Source organism: Artemia sp. Qi Xiang Cuo, chromosome 10, assembly GCF_049724085.1.
Source record: "Artemia sp. Qi Xiang Cuo chromosome 10, ASM4972408v1, whole genome shotgun sequence".
NCBI lineage: Eukaryota > Metazoa > Arthropoda > Branchiopoda > Anostraca > Artemiidae > Artemia > Artemia sp. Qi Xiang Cuo.
In genome coordinates, this window is record NC_142803.1 from 4,843,675 (window position 1) to 4,861,114 (window position 17,440).

General features: G+C 35.3%; 2 protein-coding genes across 2 annotated transcripts in view; both read left to right on the forward strand.

The window, feature by feature from the left end:
* Positions 1-236, forward strand: part of LOC148947387 (uncharacterized) — a 47,613-nt gene extending 47,377 nt beyond the window's left edge. Inside the window, exon 3 of the mRNA XM_089095789.1 lies at positions 91-236. Coding sequence (XP_088951915.1) covers positions 91-236 — 146 coding nt within the window. The remainder of the gene's footprint in view (positions 1-90) is intronic.
* The window catches only part of LOC148947383 (uncharacterized), a 278,197-nt gene that overhangs the window by 251,753 nt on the left and 9,004 nt on the right, over positions 1-17,440 (forward strand). Inside the window, exon 2 of the mRNA XM_089095227.1 lies at positions 1,625-1,740. Within this exon, the coding sequence (XP_088951353.1) occupies positions 1,698-1,740 (43 nt within the window). The 5' untranslated portion in view covers positions 1,625-1,697. The remainder of the gene's footprint in view (positions 1-1,624; positions 1,741-17,440) is intronic.

The window sequence follows — 17,440 nt, forward strand, 5'->3', positions numbered from 1 at the left end:
GAAACCAAATGTTTCCAGATTTTGTTTGGAAAAAATGTGCAACTTTGGAAGATTATAAGTCTTTTAATAATACACTAAATGGTTTTTTAGAGATGTCTAATGCTGAGTATTTTGCATTTAAGCTTAAAGAAACAGAGGGTAATCTTGGAATTCATGCTGCACCTCAGTTTTTCCTAATATGTGATTCTATACCCTCACACACAAAATATTCTCCCCAAAAGACATATCCATTCTAAAAAGCTAACACTAATCATGCCATTTGCTGCTTTTAGTCCACACATGACTGAAAAATTAATAAATGTTTCAATAGTTCCTTACTTCTTGTTATCCTTACTGGTTTTATCTTTTTCCTCCCCTTTGGGGTTTTTATTGACTTAAAAAAAAATTTTCATTGATTTTACTAGTTTTATTGATTAAATTATTTTGACAATTAAAATGTTCTCTTTTTTGGATCAATCCTATTGCATGACAGTTTGACCTAATATTCAGTACAAGTTGGCAATTCATTTATTGTTGTTGTGCCTTGATGTGCTCTTTAGTCAGTTTTTTATGAATTTTTTGAAACCTTTTTATGTCTTTGATTCTAAATTTGTCTTTGTTTTCAGCCTATTTTAGTGGCTTGTTTTTTTTCACCCTGAGACGTTAATTTGGTCTATCTGGGCTTGTGATTGACAGAATTTTCAAATAAATATCTTATCTATTTATTGCCAGTCACATAGCAAGTTAAAAGGACTAAATTAAATCATTGAATTAAGGAAAAAATCTCAGCTGTTTATAGTTTTCAATTTTGAAGTGTTTTTACTTGTTTAATGCATAGGAGGCAGTTAGCCCTTTTCTAGTTTATCCAATATACCAAAGGTTTTTCATAATAATAATAATGTAAGTTTAACTATGGAAGTGATCTGGTGCATGTATGTTGCTTAACCATTTCTAAAGTAAGATTTCTTCTTGAAATAAATCTGTTGCTTCTAGTCAGCCTGGTGATAAAAACTTCTTTGTAGTTTGAATAAATCTAAAGACAAAACTAGGACAATATACAGCAGCCTAGTTCCTGAAGTGTGAATAGTTTATAGTCTTTTATTTTCTCTTCTTGAATGGGCTGCTTCCCTGTTGTCCTGGCTAAATACTAAATATTTGTCTAAAAACTCTAAAATACAGGAAAGTGAAATAAAAATACTTTGGTCCTGTTCGACCAGCTAAATAAGTGAACTGTTATAAAAAGTGTTGTAAGTAGAAAATACTACTTACTAGTATGAGGATTGTTCCAAAGTTTTTCTTTCCTTTTTTACTTTTTAATTTGAAAACTTTAAACTGTCTGGGAAACTTAAGATTTGTATAATCTTGGGCATAAACCTTAGAAACTAGATTTGCAATATATTATCCTGGGTTGAGCCAACAAAATCAAATTCATTCACAGTAGGACTGGTTTTGACTGTTTGTAATTTATGATGGGCAATAAATTTATACATACATACATACATAAAAATACAAATGTCATTAAATTTATCTTTGACAGTGGAATCTGTACCGTTTTAATGTTTGCATCTTCCATCTATTTTTAAGGATTTGTGCTCTTTGTTCTCTCATGAATATATAATATTGTTATAAAGATATAATTATTTAGATTCTAGAGATCTCCAATTGCCTGGAGCCGTCAAGAGGAGCTGACTGCATATCTGAGACTCAATTTGTGAAACATGGAAACACCCGAGCTCTTTGGCACCACTGCTGTTAAGCAAGGTAATTGATGTTAGGGTTGATTGAGCCAATTTGCTGCTCATTCTTGGTATAGTTACTAGAAAATAAGGATAGTCATTACAATTCCCTACCATACTTATATCTATTACTTTTAGGCTATTTGAAAAACTGATTTAACAAACTATGAAAGGAATAAAATTTTCCACAAAGAAATTTTTCAATCCATAATCTTGTCAACAATGTGTTTGTATTGCTTTTGTTTAAACTAATATCCCTCAAGTTAAAAAACAAATTTTTCTTCTCCTGAGCAAGTTCAAATTAAAAAACATAATCTTCTCCTGAGCAAGCTGTAATAAATTTTAAATAGAGTTTGAAAGATTATTTTGCTTTCTCTCAAAAGAGATGTATTGACTTTCAAATAAAAGTAAAAAAAGTAACTAATAATCATGAGAGGAAAACAGATACTTTGAACTTTTATTTCCTCTAGCCTATTAGGCTGTCTAACCCTTCTATTTAAAATCCACCTTACCCCTCAGACTCTTAGATTACCTCTACACTCTTTGTCCCTCTCCCCTTAGATGGTGATAAATATGCAAAAGTGAGGGTTCTAGCTAGTTTTCCAAGTATAATTTGGACCTTTCAAAGAGTGGGGGTCATCTGGACCTACATTTTGCAGTTTCCTTATCTAGCATACAGGATAAGTATTGCAGAGCAAAAGAGATGAAACACAATCTTTTGACTTGAGGAATAATTTGCATTACTTTGTTCTCAATATACTGCTCCAGTTTTTTATTAAACAATGTCCTAGGAAGTGTTTAGGCTATCAAGTTGAAATTTCCAGTATGTCTATGGTGGGGCATGTGGAAAACAACAAAAACTTCTGTGTGCATACTTTTATTCATGCTATAACTACTATTACAACTATTGCTATTGTTGAAGCTAAGGGTTTTAGGGTGAAACTCTTAGGGAATGTTGAAAAAAAAATGAAAGTGCACTAAATGCATATAGATTGTCAAAAGGGTTTATCAGGAATATCTCAGCAACGGCTTAGATCATTAAGCTGACACTTTTTGGTTATGTTGAGGGAAATTTTAACCAACCAAAAGGCACTAAGTACATGTTTACTGCTGCTGCCACTTTCACTATGATTTCCACTAGCCTACTGATGAGGCTAACGGTATTAAGGTGAAACAATCAGAGAATGTTTATGCTGAGGTTCAACCATGTCAAAATACCCTATCTGCATGCCGGTTTTCAAATAAGCATAAAAGCGATAATTTAGGAACAGTCTAGAATATTAAATTGAGACCTCCAGGGCCAATCGAGAGGGATGTTGAGCAAAAGCAGCAACAGACACTATAAGCATGTTGAATAAACCAAAAGGCACCACTTGTATACTACTGCTACTACAAATGGTACTGCCGCATCTTTTAAATGCTATTACAATTACCATTACTTCAGCTAATATCGCTAGTCCACCTATTGCGCCTGCTTCTACTTATGCTAGGGTAAAGACCACAATGATTTGACAATGCCATTTCGGAACCACTGTCGAAATTTTCCTCCAAAACTTGACAACTCCTTAATCGGGACTTAGAGCACCATCTGTTGAAGCCGTCGTTATGTTTCGATAAGACGAAATGTGGCCAGTATATCTGATACACCCAGATAAGAAATGAATATTCAATTCAGCCAGTTTCCTGTTTTGTCACAAACTGAGCTCCCGACAAGTTTTTAGCTATGTAATGTTCAAACTGTTATTACTTGGTTGTATTTTTCAAAAAAAAGTTGGGATAAGCACAAATGTGTCAAGATATATTTGGTTTTCACTTAAATGTAGCCACATTGGCTTTTTCCTGACAGAACTTGCCAGGAAAGAACTTGTCGTGCGGATTTAATATTAATCCGCACGAAAATAAGCTTATTTAAGAGGGGTAATTTAGCTGAAGCAAATAAGCTAAGAAAGGAATTAAAAAGTCAAATTAGAAATGCTGCCCGAGCCTATTATAAAAATAAAATTAAATACTTGTGCCATGATAAACCAAAGAACTGGTACTCTGAAATTAAAAAACTTACCGGCAAGAGTCAAGAACAACTAAATTTTAATATAAATGAACCTCCAAAGACCACAGCTAATAACCTCAATAAGTTTCTGGCTTCTATTGTCCAGAGTCTCCCACCACTATCTTACGAATTTCCAGATATTCCTGTTCCTTTTCCACTCCCACATATTTCTCCACTTGATGTTGTAAAAAAAATTGAAAAACTAAAACAATCAAGCATTTGCCCTTTAGATATTCCTGTTCCTCTGATTAAAGCTTTCAGTGAATACCTCTCAAAACCCCTTTCCACTCTGTTCAATGAAATTACCGAATCTGGACAGTTCCCTCAATATTGGAAACAAGGCTTTATTACCCCAATCAAAAAGAAAAATGGGAAGCCTGGCTTTGATGGCATTCGTCCTATTACCCTCACCTCAATTTTTTCAAAATTGTATGAAAGTTTTTTCGCAGACTGGCTTAAGATGAAGGTCCTCCCCCTCATTGATCTTAGACAGTTTGGTAATCTCAAATCCACGTCAACCTCTCATTACCTGATCCATCTTGTTGATACCATGGGTAAATTACTTGAAAACCCTAACACTTGGCTTAATCTAATTTCTATTGATCTTCAAAAAGCTTTTGATTTGATTAACCACAATTTACTCATAGATAAACTTATAAATGAATTCCACATTGAAATTTTCCTTGTTAAGCTCGTTGCCTCTTTTCTTTCTAATAGATCTCAAGCAGTTAAATATCTAAATTGTTTCTCAGATCATCTCCCCATATTTAATGGCATTCCTCAGGGGACTATTCTAGGCCCTCTCCTTTTTCTCTTATGATTAACAGCCTTTCAACCCTTTATGACAACAGATGGAAATTTGTCGATGACTTGACAGTTATAGAGATCTGTCATAAAAACATGTTTAGCAACCCAATGGGCATACTCCAAGATATTGCCTGTGAGGCCTCTTCCCTTGACATGACAGTTAACCCTTCTACATCCGCAATAGTCTCAGTAAGTTTTCTTAAATCCCCTCCCCTTTTTCTTGCTCCTATTCCTCCTGAAACCTCTGTCACATCTCTTAAACTCCTTGGTGTTACAATTTCTTCCAATTTGAAATGGGATGCCTATATAAATAATATCCTACGACAAGCAAACTCCTCGCTTTCCCTCCTTAAACTTTTAAATAAATTCAGTTGTCCCCAATCACATTTACTACAGGGAAACAGTTCTTTTGTGCGTCCCATATTAGAGTACGCTTGTCCTGTGTGGCACCCTGGCCTCTCTAATGAAGCAACACAAAAAATTGAAAATGTCCAAAAGAGAGCTCTAAGAATTATTTTTAAAGAGGGCAAGATACCGTATTTGCATTTGTTAAATATTTCAAGCCTAGAGACCCTCGAGAGACGAAGAAATAATTTGTGCCTCCATTTTGGTAAGTTGGCACTTTTGAATCCCCGTACTGCGAACCTTTTCCCTGAATACCATTTACCTGATAGAAATCGTCCTCCACGAACTGTGTCCCAGCCTATCTCCACCTTATCTCCCATTCTTTGTACTACCTTGCGGTATAATAAATCTTTTATCCCTTTTTTTACTGATTTAATAAATAGTGGTTAATTTGTACATAAATTTTGTCTTTTCTCTTATATAATAAAAGAAACAGCTCGGTTTTCTTTATACTCTTTTTTTTTGTTCCCTATCCCCTTTTTATGTTGTTTTTTGAACATTTGTTAATGTGTATATTATTTATTTTTTTCAGTTTTATCAGTTTTTATCTTATTAACTAGTTGCCATTTTGCAGTTTTTAATATAAGTGACAAAGGAACCATACAGCATTCCGATATTTGATTATTTATTTATTTTTATTTTTTTGCATTGGTTGGCAATCTTTAAGTTGCTGTGCTTTTGTTATGATTTTCTTGCTTGTTTGTTTTTTTATGGACTTCGAAATTCGAATTCGGCCCTTCAGGGCTTGTGATAGTAATTTCTCGAAATAAATATCTTATTGTTATTATTATAGAACTAGATTTAAATGGCAGTAAATATCATACTGACAAAACTATGTTCCAAGTGTCGAAAATTCTTGTCTGATGTAGTGGAATACTAAGCTGACTAAAAATGTTTCTTCTGCCGAATTCAAACATAGATATAGGCTTTTATCAAGGTTTTTATTTCTTTTGAGAGTATCTTGTAGTAACCTTGTTGAAATTTTCGACTGACAGCAACAGATCCTCTCGAAATATAAGTGACTGTCTGAACTTCACTTAACACGTAAAACAGATGAGAAATAATTGGTGTCAAAATTCAAAGGTCTTCTTACGAAAATATAGTTGACGAATTTACGGGTACTCTCTTAACAACGAGAGATTTAGATGGTTGTTATTTCTATTATTATTTCAAATGAAAAAAAAAACATTAAAAAAGGGGGCTCCATGAACCCCTTCCTGTACTTCGCGTAGAATCCCTTAAGGAACCTTATTGGACCACTCTTATATCTAGTAATGATTAATGAAATTGGTAAGATATTCCCTCAAAGATGTTATTATGCACATGACTTGCTGATCCTCGAAGTCTGTCATAGATAAATGACCCATCCGAAATTCTACCCATGTTTTGGATGAAGCTAAGAATTTAAATATGAAAGTAAATTCCACTAAGCCAAATATAATGACAATAAACTTCTTAATATACTTGAAATCCACTCCCATTTTCTTCAACCCAATTCCACCTGAAATGGTTGTGAAACACGGTAAACTCCTTGGTGACACAAATTTCTAATAATCTTAAGTGAGACGTGCGTATTTCAAGGATCTGGACTTTTCAGAAAATGAGTAGTCAAAACTAAATTTTTGAAGTGGATTAAAATGTCAGTTTAACTTTGAAATGGCCAAATGTTGGCAACATTTTCACTGTAAACAATGAAGAAGTCTATGATGGACTGTGAAAGTTGAGAGGAAGTGGGTCATTCCTGATAGGGTTTGGAGATGCTATTCTTGTGGTATATATGAATCTCTGTGGTAGGTCATATGACCTATTTCACATGATTACACTACATGATTATCCAATTTCTTTCTTATACTTCAGCAAGAGCGGATCCAGGATTTTTGTTCCGGGGGGGGGGGTTACCCGATTTTTTCCCGTCTTTACAAGTATTTTCGTCTTTACAGGTATTTTTTTTTTTTACTAATTTTCGACTCGGTCAAAAATTTCGGGGGGGGGGGTCAAACCGGGTAACCCCTCCCCTGTATACGGCCTTGTACTTCAAACAATTCTTTAATTTTTGGCTTCCACTATCTGAATAATTTTTTAAAGTTTACATATTAACGAAGTTGAAGAGAAACGAAGAAATAAAGTAAAAAGAATGGGCATGTCGAATGCACCAGGATCATCCCGCAAGCGTTCCCTAAGTATTTCGACACATGTCGAATTGCGTTCCAACTTGTGTTAAAAATAGGTAATTTTTTTATTGTGTCGAATTTGTAGGTGAAAACGCTCTAATTTCAGAAAATTGGAGTTTCATCCTCTTTTCTGATAAAACTTCAAACTTCTAATCGTTTGGATTAGAATCAAACAGTTATATTCCTAGATGTTTTTCCTTCATACTGAAACCCTTTTCAAACATGTCTTTAAATTTAGCCTTCCGGAATAGAAAAAGTAGTTTTTTACAAAAACTGTCAAATTATTGGTGCCTGTACCCTAATACTTAAGCTAAAGGTATTAAGGTAAAAATTTAAATGACTATCGATTGGGGTGTTGTACTAAATTGAAGTACGCTATGTTTATACAGGTTTAAAAAAAAATGCAGAATAGCTATATTTCTGGTATATTCTATAGTATTCAGTTGAAATTTTCAGTTGAATTGTGCCGAGGGGATATTGAGCCCCCAAAGGGTACCCTGCTCCTACCAATACTAATACTACTATTGAGGCTAAGCGCAATAAGGAGAAAATTTCAGGAAATGTTGAGGGGAATGTTGAATTAAATTGAAACACCTAATGTATATAGAGGCTGTGAAAAGGTTGTATCAGAAATTTCTAAAAACAGCTGAGAGCATTAGGTCGTAACTTCCAGGACATATTTAGGGGGATATTGAACTACTAAAACTGTCCAATGTAATGCAAAAATGTAAATGTACTAGTAGTACTGCTACTGGTATTATTTGTACTGTTACTAAGACTTATGGTAATTGAGGTGGAACTTCGAAGAAATTTTGAAGGGGTTTTTAGACTAAATCAAGCACAATATAAACACGTGGGTTATCAAAAGGGTATATCAGCAATATTTCATAAGTTGCTTGAAGTATTAAGTTGAAACTATCAGGAAATGAAATGTTTTTTTTTTTAACGACCAAGAAGGTACAACGTGAATATTATTACTGCTAATGCTTCTACCGCTCTCACTACTACGACTGCTTCAACGCTTCTAGTATCAGTTCTCCTACTACAACTAGTACTATTGCTAATACTAAGGGTAGTAAGTTTAAACTTTAAGGAAAAATAGAGTGTTGTTGAATTAAATCAATACACAGTATTTGCATGCAGGTTGTAAACATGGCGCATCAGCAATATTAAGGAAACACTTAAACTATTAAGGCGAAGTTTTCAGGGTATTTTCTAAGGGGTATGCTGAACTGAACCAAACACATTATGCACATGTGGTTTATCAAAGAGTGAGTTAGCAACATCCCAGCAAATAAAACCTTAGGGTATTAAGTAAAAGTTGAAAATAATAACCAACTCCACAAACCCCTACAGATAGCTTCCCCTTGGTGGATTATACGAAACTTATCACTGTTCTACCCTATATTTCAAAATTGAGTTACAAACTGAAAAGAACCATAACAAAACATAACCTTAATGGCACCTTTTAAAATTCAAATATAATACACAGCTTTTTCAACTGCGGCAAAGGTAAAACAAGCCCGATTCTCGGTAGTGGCGCTTATAGTATTCCCTGTTCTAAAATAGCTTTCTTATAATTTTTATCAGATGCGTTTTGGGGAATGAGGTTTGGGGGGGAGTGGTTGCTTGCCTTCCATTCACTGTTGATTCTTAAAAAGGGCACCGATACTTGTACTCCCGATTTACAATCAAATTAGCACTACCTTATTTCTACGACCTCCTGTTCCAAAAAAAAACTTATTTGTCCCAATGCATAATTTACAACCCTTACTCCTGGGCTCTGGGGGATTGTGTCCACCCTGAAGGCACTATTTTATACTCTTTGGACTTAATTTCTTAATTCTGCTTAATATCTTAATTTCAATCAGATGTGTTTGGGAAAAAGAGGGTATCGGGGAGGGAGTGGTCTATTTGCCCTCTATCCCTTTTGACTCTATCCCTTTTAAAAGGGAACTAGAACTTCACATTTCCAAATAAATAAACCTCCTGTAAAGTTCACACATCCACCCCTTTCATAAAGACGATATATGACCCTAGGGCATAGCTTAGAACCCCTGTCCCCAGACTATGGGGGGTTGTGTCAACCCTGAAGTACTTGTAATGTGATCGTTGGACAATTTTTGGAACAAAGTCCTACCTCAAAATAACTATTGGATGCATTTTAGGGAAAATAAGACGTGAGGGAGAGGGGTTAGTTGCCCTCTGATGGCTTTGGCTCTTAAAAAGAGCACCAAAACTTCTAGTTTACAATCCAATGAATCCCTCTTCGAAGTTGGTAAGACCATAATTTCTATGAGAACCTTATATGCCCCCAGGGCGTAACTTATAACACTTGCCCTGAGGGCTCTGGGGGAGGTTGATTCTCAAAGACATAAATACTGGACATTTGAACTACGCTGAATAAAATGGCTATCTCAAAATTTCGATTGGATGTTTTTGGGAAAATGATTGGGTTGGGGGGGGGGTGGTTGTTGCTATCCAATCACTTTTGACTATGAAAAACGGCACTAGAGCTTTGAATTTCTAATCAAGTGAACCGCTTTCCAAGTTTCTGTGACAGCGCTGTCTGTACGAAGGATCCTGGGCTACCCCCCCCCCAAAAAAAAACAAAACATCAACATCTAATTGTGCCCACATCGCTCTTTACTTAGGAAGCGCTATTGCGCTACCTAAGATTGACTGTTTGACCAACAGTTTGATGATTTCATTTAGACTGGGGCTCAAATCTTTTGAGGATTGAGCCTCTATGAATGACGCATTGAGTCCATTTCATATTGTGGGCAACAGCTGTAACCACAGCTAGAATTCCAATGTACTGGCCTGCCATATCTCTTGCTCCATCTGTGCATAAAAAATGAATTTTGTCAATTGTATTTCATGTTGTTCAAAAAAATTGTCAATAATATAAATATAAACTTTCTTGTAGTACTGGTTGCTTAAGACACACAATAAAAGCATTTCTTGTCTTTTATCCTGATCATCAATAAATCTAACATGAGGCAATAAGAAAGATTCCCTTTGTTTATCAGTTGCTTCATCTAGGTGAAGGCCAAATCTGTTCTGTTTAAGTTTTTTAAATTATTGTTTATTGAAATCTTCAGAAATTGGGGCAAGGTGTTTGGATTTTAGTTGTTGAGCCAAATTGTCTCCAAAAATTGTAGAAACAACATCAACAGATGATGGTAATACATGAGCTTCGTCTAATTAAAAGATGCTAAAACAGCTCTGGAAGGCGCAGTTGTCATTTTTTTAATGTCTGTTGAATAGATTGAAAGCTGCTACACTTCTGAGCAAAAAATTCCTTAAGTTTTTCCTCATGGCTCAAAATGCCTGGTTTTTCCTGAGCTAAACAAATGACCTAACCTATCAGATGCTAGTACATTTAACATAATACACGCCAAGGTCTTTCTTTACCGTTTATTGTACTTTTAGTGAATCCTAGAGATAAACAGTTTTATTCTTTTTACATGTTCTTTAGAGATTTATAGTTTTAGTAAATAGATAGATAAGTATTTTAGAGATAAATAGATAAGTAGTATGTCTAATAGATAAGTAGATAAGTAGATAAGTAGATAAGTAGAGAGATAACTGACAAAAGAGTTTTGGTAACTTGTAACAGTGGTAACTGGTGCGTGCATTGCAAAAAAACAATCAACGCTATCTAGCGTCTGATGACACTTTACAATTTTGTCAGTGTAACAATAAGAATAATAATTTAATAGTACACTAAGGCTAAGGGTATGAAGGGGGAAAACTTCAGAGAACATTGGTGGGAAAGCTGAACTAAATGTTGTCAAAGGGCGCATCTCAAGAATGGCTTAGGGTATTAAGTTGGAACATTCTGGAAATTATTGGGGAATAACCAATTGACTGAGAGGTAATATGTGTGTGCTACTACTTTTTTATTTTTATTTTTTTTTTATTTACAAACGGGTTACAATAAATAAATAAACAAACTTCTCATTTAAAAAACACAATCCAATGCATTACTGCATGCCGGACAAAAACCCGAAAAAAAGAAAGAAAAACACTTAAAAAAACAAATATAATATTTTCTTTTATTATCTTTTATTTCCTCGGACCCTAATAAAACCCAACCCAAAAACAAATAAATATCTTCTCTCGCCTCCCTCTCCCACCCCTCCAACAAAAAAGTGGGACTTTGAGAATCATCCACGCAAACAATCCAACACAACTCACAACATTCACAAAAGGAGAGGAGAAAAAAAAAGAAATAATTCACTCATCCATGCAAAACCCAAACAATCATCTCACCAACAACATTCAACCAATCATTCTCTACACACAACCACTAAAATCTTACATATTGAGAAACACAGGTTACTCTGAGGGAATTTCGAAATTCTACCAGATCTGTCTTGTTTTTTACCTCCTCGGGAAGTTTGTTCCAGACAGCCGGGCCAGAAAAACGGATAGAAAATGTAGACCGTGTTGTAACAGGGAACGGGGTTCGTGTTGAATGGGCATTTTTTGTCTCATACCTGTGTTGAGCTTTAGTAAATCCAATCGAGAAACATGCAGGTAGCAGGCTATTAAAACTTTTGAAATGAATAATGCCGTGTAAAACTTAACTAGGCCGAACAGTGGCAGAATCTTGATACCGTCGTATTGCCTTCGAAGCGAGTCAGTCCATCGCATTCCAGATAAAACACGAACAGCTTTATTTTGTAGAACCCTTAGTGGCAGTAGATAAGTATTAAATGTCGCTGACCATACACTTACACGATATAACAAATACGGATGAAATAGCGAGAAATACAGCATTCTTAAAATTTTAGGAGGGAAAAAATATTTCAGTTTCCGCAGCATTCCAACATTCCTGGCGATTTTTGTACACAGTGATTCAATATGAGGTTTAAACATAAGACACTCGTCAGCTTGGACACCAAGATATTGGACATAACCATGTCTCTGGAGATATCCACTTTCTATTTGAAAACCATGGATCCAAGGATAATAATTAGCACTTCTTCCATATTGAATAAATTTACTTTTACTATTATTCAAACATAATTTATTTACACGCATCCTTCTTTCAATACAACTCATTCCTGTATTTAATAGCAGAAAAAATCTGCCTCAGTCGCAGCTGCCACTGAATACTGTGTGTCATCAGCGAAGCTAGGCCATATCATCTTCGACCGTCTAGCTGCAGGTTCCACATGACTAAATATTCTTTTAAGACAGGCATTCAAATCATTAATATAGATTAAAAACAACAAGGGTCCAAGCACGGAACCATGTGGTACTCCACATCTCATATTCATATAATCAGAATGAACACTCCCAACCCCAACACACTATTTCCTTCCACTCAAAAAAGACAAAATCAAACTGAAAATTACCACGAATACCGGCATGCTCTAATTTTGATAATAATATACTATGGTCAACAGAGTCGAAAGCTTTCATAATGTCCAGAAATATAGACGCAACTTTCAACCCAGCATCCAACGAATCATTTACAAATTTTTTTTTCTTCTTTTTTTTTTAAGCAAAGCTTGTTCTGTTGACATCCCATGACGAAATCCGAACTGAGTAGGTTGAAAATAAGAATTTTTATTTAAAAAATCCACCATTCCTACGTAAATCAGTTTTTTAAACAGACGCGATATTATTCGGAGCATTGATATCGGTCTGTAATTATTCATATCATTCTTATCACCACTCTTAAACAGGGGTACCACATGAGCACTTTTCAAAAAATCCGGGTAAACTCCACTCTTAAAACATGAATTAATCAAATACAACAGATGACCTGAAATAATAGAGAAAACTGAACGAAGAATTCTAACACTGAAAAAATCCGACCCAGCTGCCGAATTCATCATTGACTTAACCGTCGTTTCAAGCTCTGCAAGAGTCACTGGTCTTAAAAATATAGAGACTTCAGCTGCCTCATCGAGAAAATCATTATAAGAGCCATCACTGGGTGACTGCACAACACTATCAGATACACTCTTACCAATATCTGTAAAATGTGCACACATTTTATTAGCAACTTGATTATCCGAGTGAGCATCTGGAATGTCAGGAATAGTTGGGGCAGCATGAGGGTTCACTACCAACTTAATGATTCTCTACGTTTTCGCAGGGTTGCCCTCTACTTCTTTAAATTTATTTTCAAAGTAGAGCTTTTTAGCCTGTCTTAAAAGGGTGTTAAGATTTCTATTATAACTTTTATAAATATCTTTGTCTGATTGAGATCCAGTTTTAGCAGACTTTTCATAGAGCTCTTATCTTTTATCCGTCGATTTAAGTAGTGCTTTCGATATCCATGGTTTCTTTGCAACATCATAACGTGTACGCTTTTGTTTGAACTCTAGACTTTCAAATAATATCTGAATCACTTTTTCATACCATTTACCAAATTTATCATTAACACAATCAGTACCATCAAGGCATTCAAATGACTCATTCGTAAGTTTAGTCCTATATTTATATATAGCTTTCTTATCAATTATAGGATGTTTAACTCTAGTCATACCATCTCCTTGACGACAACAACTAATGGCTGCACGGATCACAATAGCACAGTGATCAGAAACGTCGTTCACTATCACTCGCGACAAGTCGCAAGTAACATTCAAAAACAGATTATCAATCAGAGATGGAGAAGCTCCAGATAATTCTAGTTGGAATATTAACAGAAGGGGAAAGACCATAACTATACATAAGATTCAAAAAACTTCTTGCCTTCGAATTCACATCTTGCACATTATTCAAATCAATATTAAAATCACTACTTATAAAGCAAGGCACTCGCGAATCCGGTATTTTATCCAACATATTATCCATCAGGTTCAAAAACTCATCCATATTTCCTGAAGGGGGCCTATAAACAACAACAATAAATAGCTTCCGCCCAGACAATGAAACCTCTAACACCATTGACTCCAAAATCATTTCTCGATATACAGCAATATCCGGCCTTGGCTTAACATTATATCCATTTTTCACATAAATTGCAAGGCCACCATGCTGTCTTTCCACTTGATTCCGAAGAAACAACCTATAACCTGGTATATCCAATAATGAAGAATTATGGTCTTTCAGTCAAGTTTCTGTCAAAGCCATTACATCAGGTTCCAGCCTAGATGAAACTTTATTAATATAATTAAACGCACTATTTAAACCACGACAATTCATACCATACATTTTCAGCTCCTGCCTAACTCTCCATTCATTCAATTACTTCAGGCGCACATATTTTGAATCAGCACACTCGACATCCATTCCACACTCAATCTGGTCTTTATTCATGATACCCTCACTCTTCTGCGAAAAATCAACACGACGACGCTCAAGTTCCCCCAATCTATTCAAATTTATCTCAACCATTATCAAACATCAAAGACGGGCAAGAGAACGAAGCGAGAGAAACTAAACCATTTAACTTACCCCAAATTTTCATTCTACCATCAAGGCCCGAGGAAATAATGGGGCCATAACCAGGCACCAACAACACAAATAACTGAAACAAACAAAAAACAAAATTAAATAAAACAAAAACTAATAAACGGTAATAGCCTTATAAAAGGCCACATGTAAATCACTCAAAACTCATATAACTAAGGGCTACTAGCCAAATATACATAACTCCATCATACACAGAAAAATAAATATAACATTACTTAACAAAACATCTCTCTTTTTACCATACATAACTCTTCCAAAAAAAAGATCCATCTTACATAAATAAATATACAAAAAAAAAGATATAAAGAGAGAAAAAAAACAACATTAACAATCAGATTTCATAGCTTCATACCATCCCATTTTTTTTAACTTCCCCGTTTTCACGAATACACAATACCGGAGGAACCACCGGAGGCACCCAACATTGGATCCCCTTCCTTGCAAAATCTTTCTTTTCTCAAGCAGTTCCCTCTTAATCAATTTAACTTCCTTGCTTACGTCATCACTCACAAAAACGGGTTTGCTAAAACCTAAGTCTTTTCCTTTCAATTTCTTCGCATTACTTATAATAGCAAATCGGCCTTGATATTCCGCAGTTTTAATCTTCTCGAAATTGTCCGTAACTTGAACAACAGAAAAAGATGGAATATCTGAAGCAGGAATCTCGATCCCGTTAACTAGAACACGTTTGACAGTGTTTTCAGCATCTGCACTCGGCCCATTCTTAACATTCCAAAACAGAACGTTATTATTCTTGTCCGTATTTTGGGCCAACATTGACTGGTTCTTTAACAGGGCAACTTGAGTACAAAGTTCATTTATTATGATCTCTTGCGCATGCGTCTTATCAGTCAGTGTACCCACTTCATCATTAGTTTTGCTTGCATTAGCTTCAATAATCGCACACCGCTAACCAAGGTGATCGATTGATTTTTTTATAATCTCCATATCAGATTCTATGGTTTTCAGTGAGCACTTAATATCTGTAACATCTTTATGTAATGTTTGTAACATTTCTAAAATCATGGAAATGCTACCAGCATTTGTCTTCGCATTCTCGCACAAGACTAACATCAAAAGTTGAGTCCATTCCTGAGACTTCGTCACGAGGCCTTTTCTGGCCTGTCTTTACTGTAGTAGATTTGTTAATTTCTCCAGCTTCTTTGGATTGGGATACATCTTGATCATCCTGTTTCAACTTCTTGTTGTCATTATTTCCTTTATTCTTCTTCTTATTCCCCATTCTTGGCTAATAATAATAAAAAAATAAAAAATCTGGCGCCTACCTCAATCGGAACCTTTTTTTACCCACGCGATTCTAGCGTGCTGTACATCAGCCGTTAAAAGGCATGGCAAACACCATTCATCCAAGATCAGCTACGGTCCTCAAAAAATCCACACTTTTACTCCTATATCAACCAGCTACGAAATCATCTGCATGACATCATCTATTCTACAATGCAATTTGGCCAGCACTAGCCCCTACACAAATGTTAACACAATGAATGCATGATCGCAGTTTTTATGCTTACACCTGAACTGTCCTCTGTAATTTATTCTAAGTTTAATCCGGCTTACAAACAAAACAGATGTTTGCAGGTCAGATGCCAAAGAAGAACTGAAAGCTGTTACTTCTACTGCTACTATTCCAACAATTTTTAACTTGATCAAACACAGCATTTTGAACTAAATCAAAACACACTAGATGGATGCAGGTTATCAAAAAGTAGCAGCAGCAATGTCCCAAAAAGTGCTTAGGGTATTAAGTTGAAACTTCCAGCATGTGTTTTTTTTTTTTGGGGGGGGGCAACAAAAATTTCTGTGTGCATACATCTATACTTGCTATTACTACTATTACAGCTATTGTTACTTTTGAAGCTAAAGGTTTTAAGGGGAAACTTTTAGGGAATGTCTAGGGGATAATGAACTAAATGAAAGTACACTAAATGCATATAGATTGTCAAAACCATTTATCAGGAATATCTCAGCAACGGCTTTGGCCAGTAAGCGGACACTTTTAGGTTATGTTGAGTGGAAATTTTCACTGATCAAAAGGCACTAAGTGCATACTTATTGCTACTACCACTGTCACTATGATTTCCGCTACTGCTGAGGCTAATGGTATTAAGGTGAAACATTCAGAGAATATTTATGGTCAGTTTCAACCATATCAAAATCCCCTCTGTGCACGCGCGCTGTCAAAAGAGCATAAAAGCAACATCTTAGGAACAGCCTAGAGTATTGGAAGGAAACTTTCAGGGCCAATTCAGAGGATTGTTGAGCAAAAGCAGCAGAAGGCACTATGTGCTTGTTGAACAAACCAAAAGGCACAATATGCATATTACTACTACTACAATGTAGACATCTGAAACACACACATCTTTTTAGCTGCTGTTCGAACCGCTGTTACTTCAGTTACTATTGTTAGTACTGCAATTACGACTGCTACTACTAGTGCTACTACTGAAGCTAAGTGTATTAAGGTAAAAATTTAAGTGACTGTTGAGTGGGGTGTTGTACTAAAACGAAATACGCTATGTTGACGCAGGTCTTAAAAATACACAGCAGCTATATCTCTGGAATAGTCTTTGGTTTTCAGTTGAATTGTGCTGATGGGGGATATTGAACTAACCAAAGGGTACTCTGCGCCTACTACTACTAATACTACTATTGCGCCTAAGGGCAATCAGGAAAAATTTTCAGGAAATGTAAAGGGGAATATTGAATTAAATTGAAACACCTAATGTGTATAGAGGCTGTGGAAAGGCCATATCAGAAATATCTCAGAAACAGCTTAGAGTATTAGGTTGTAATTTTTAGGGTATATTTTAGGGTTATTAAAACTATGTAAA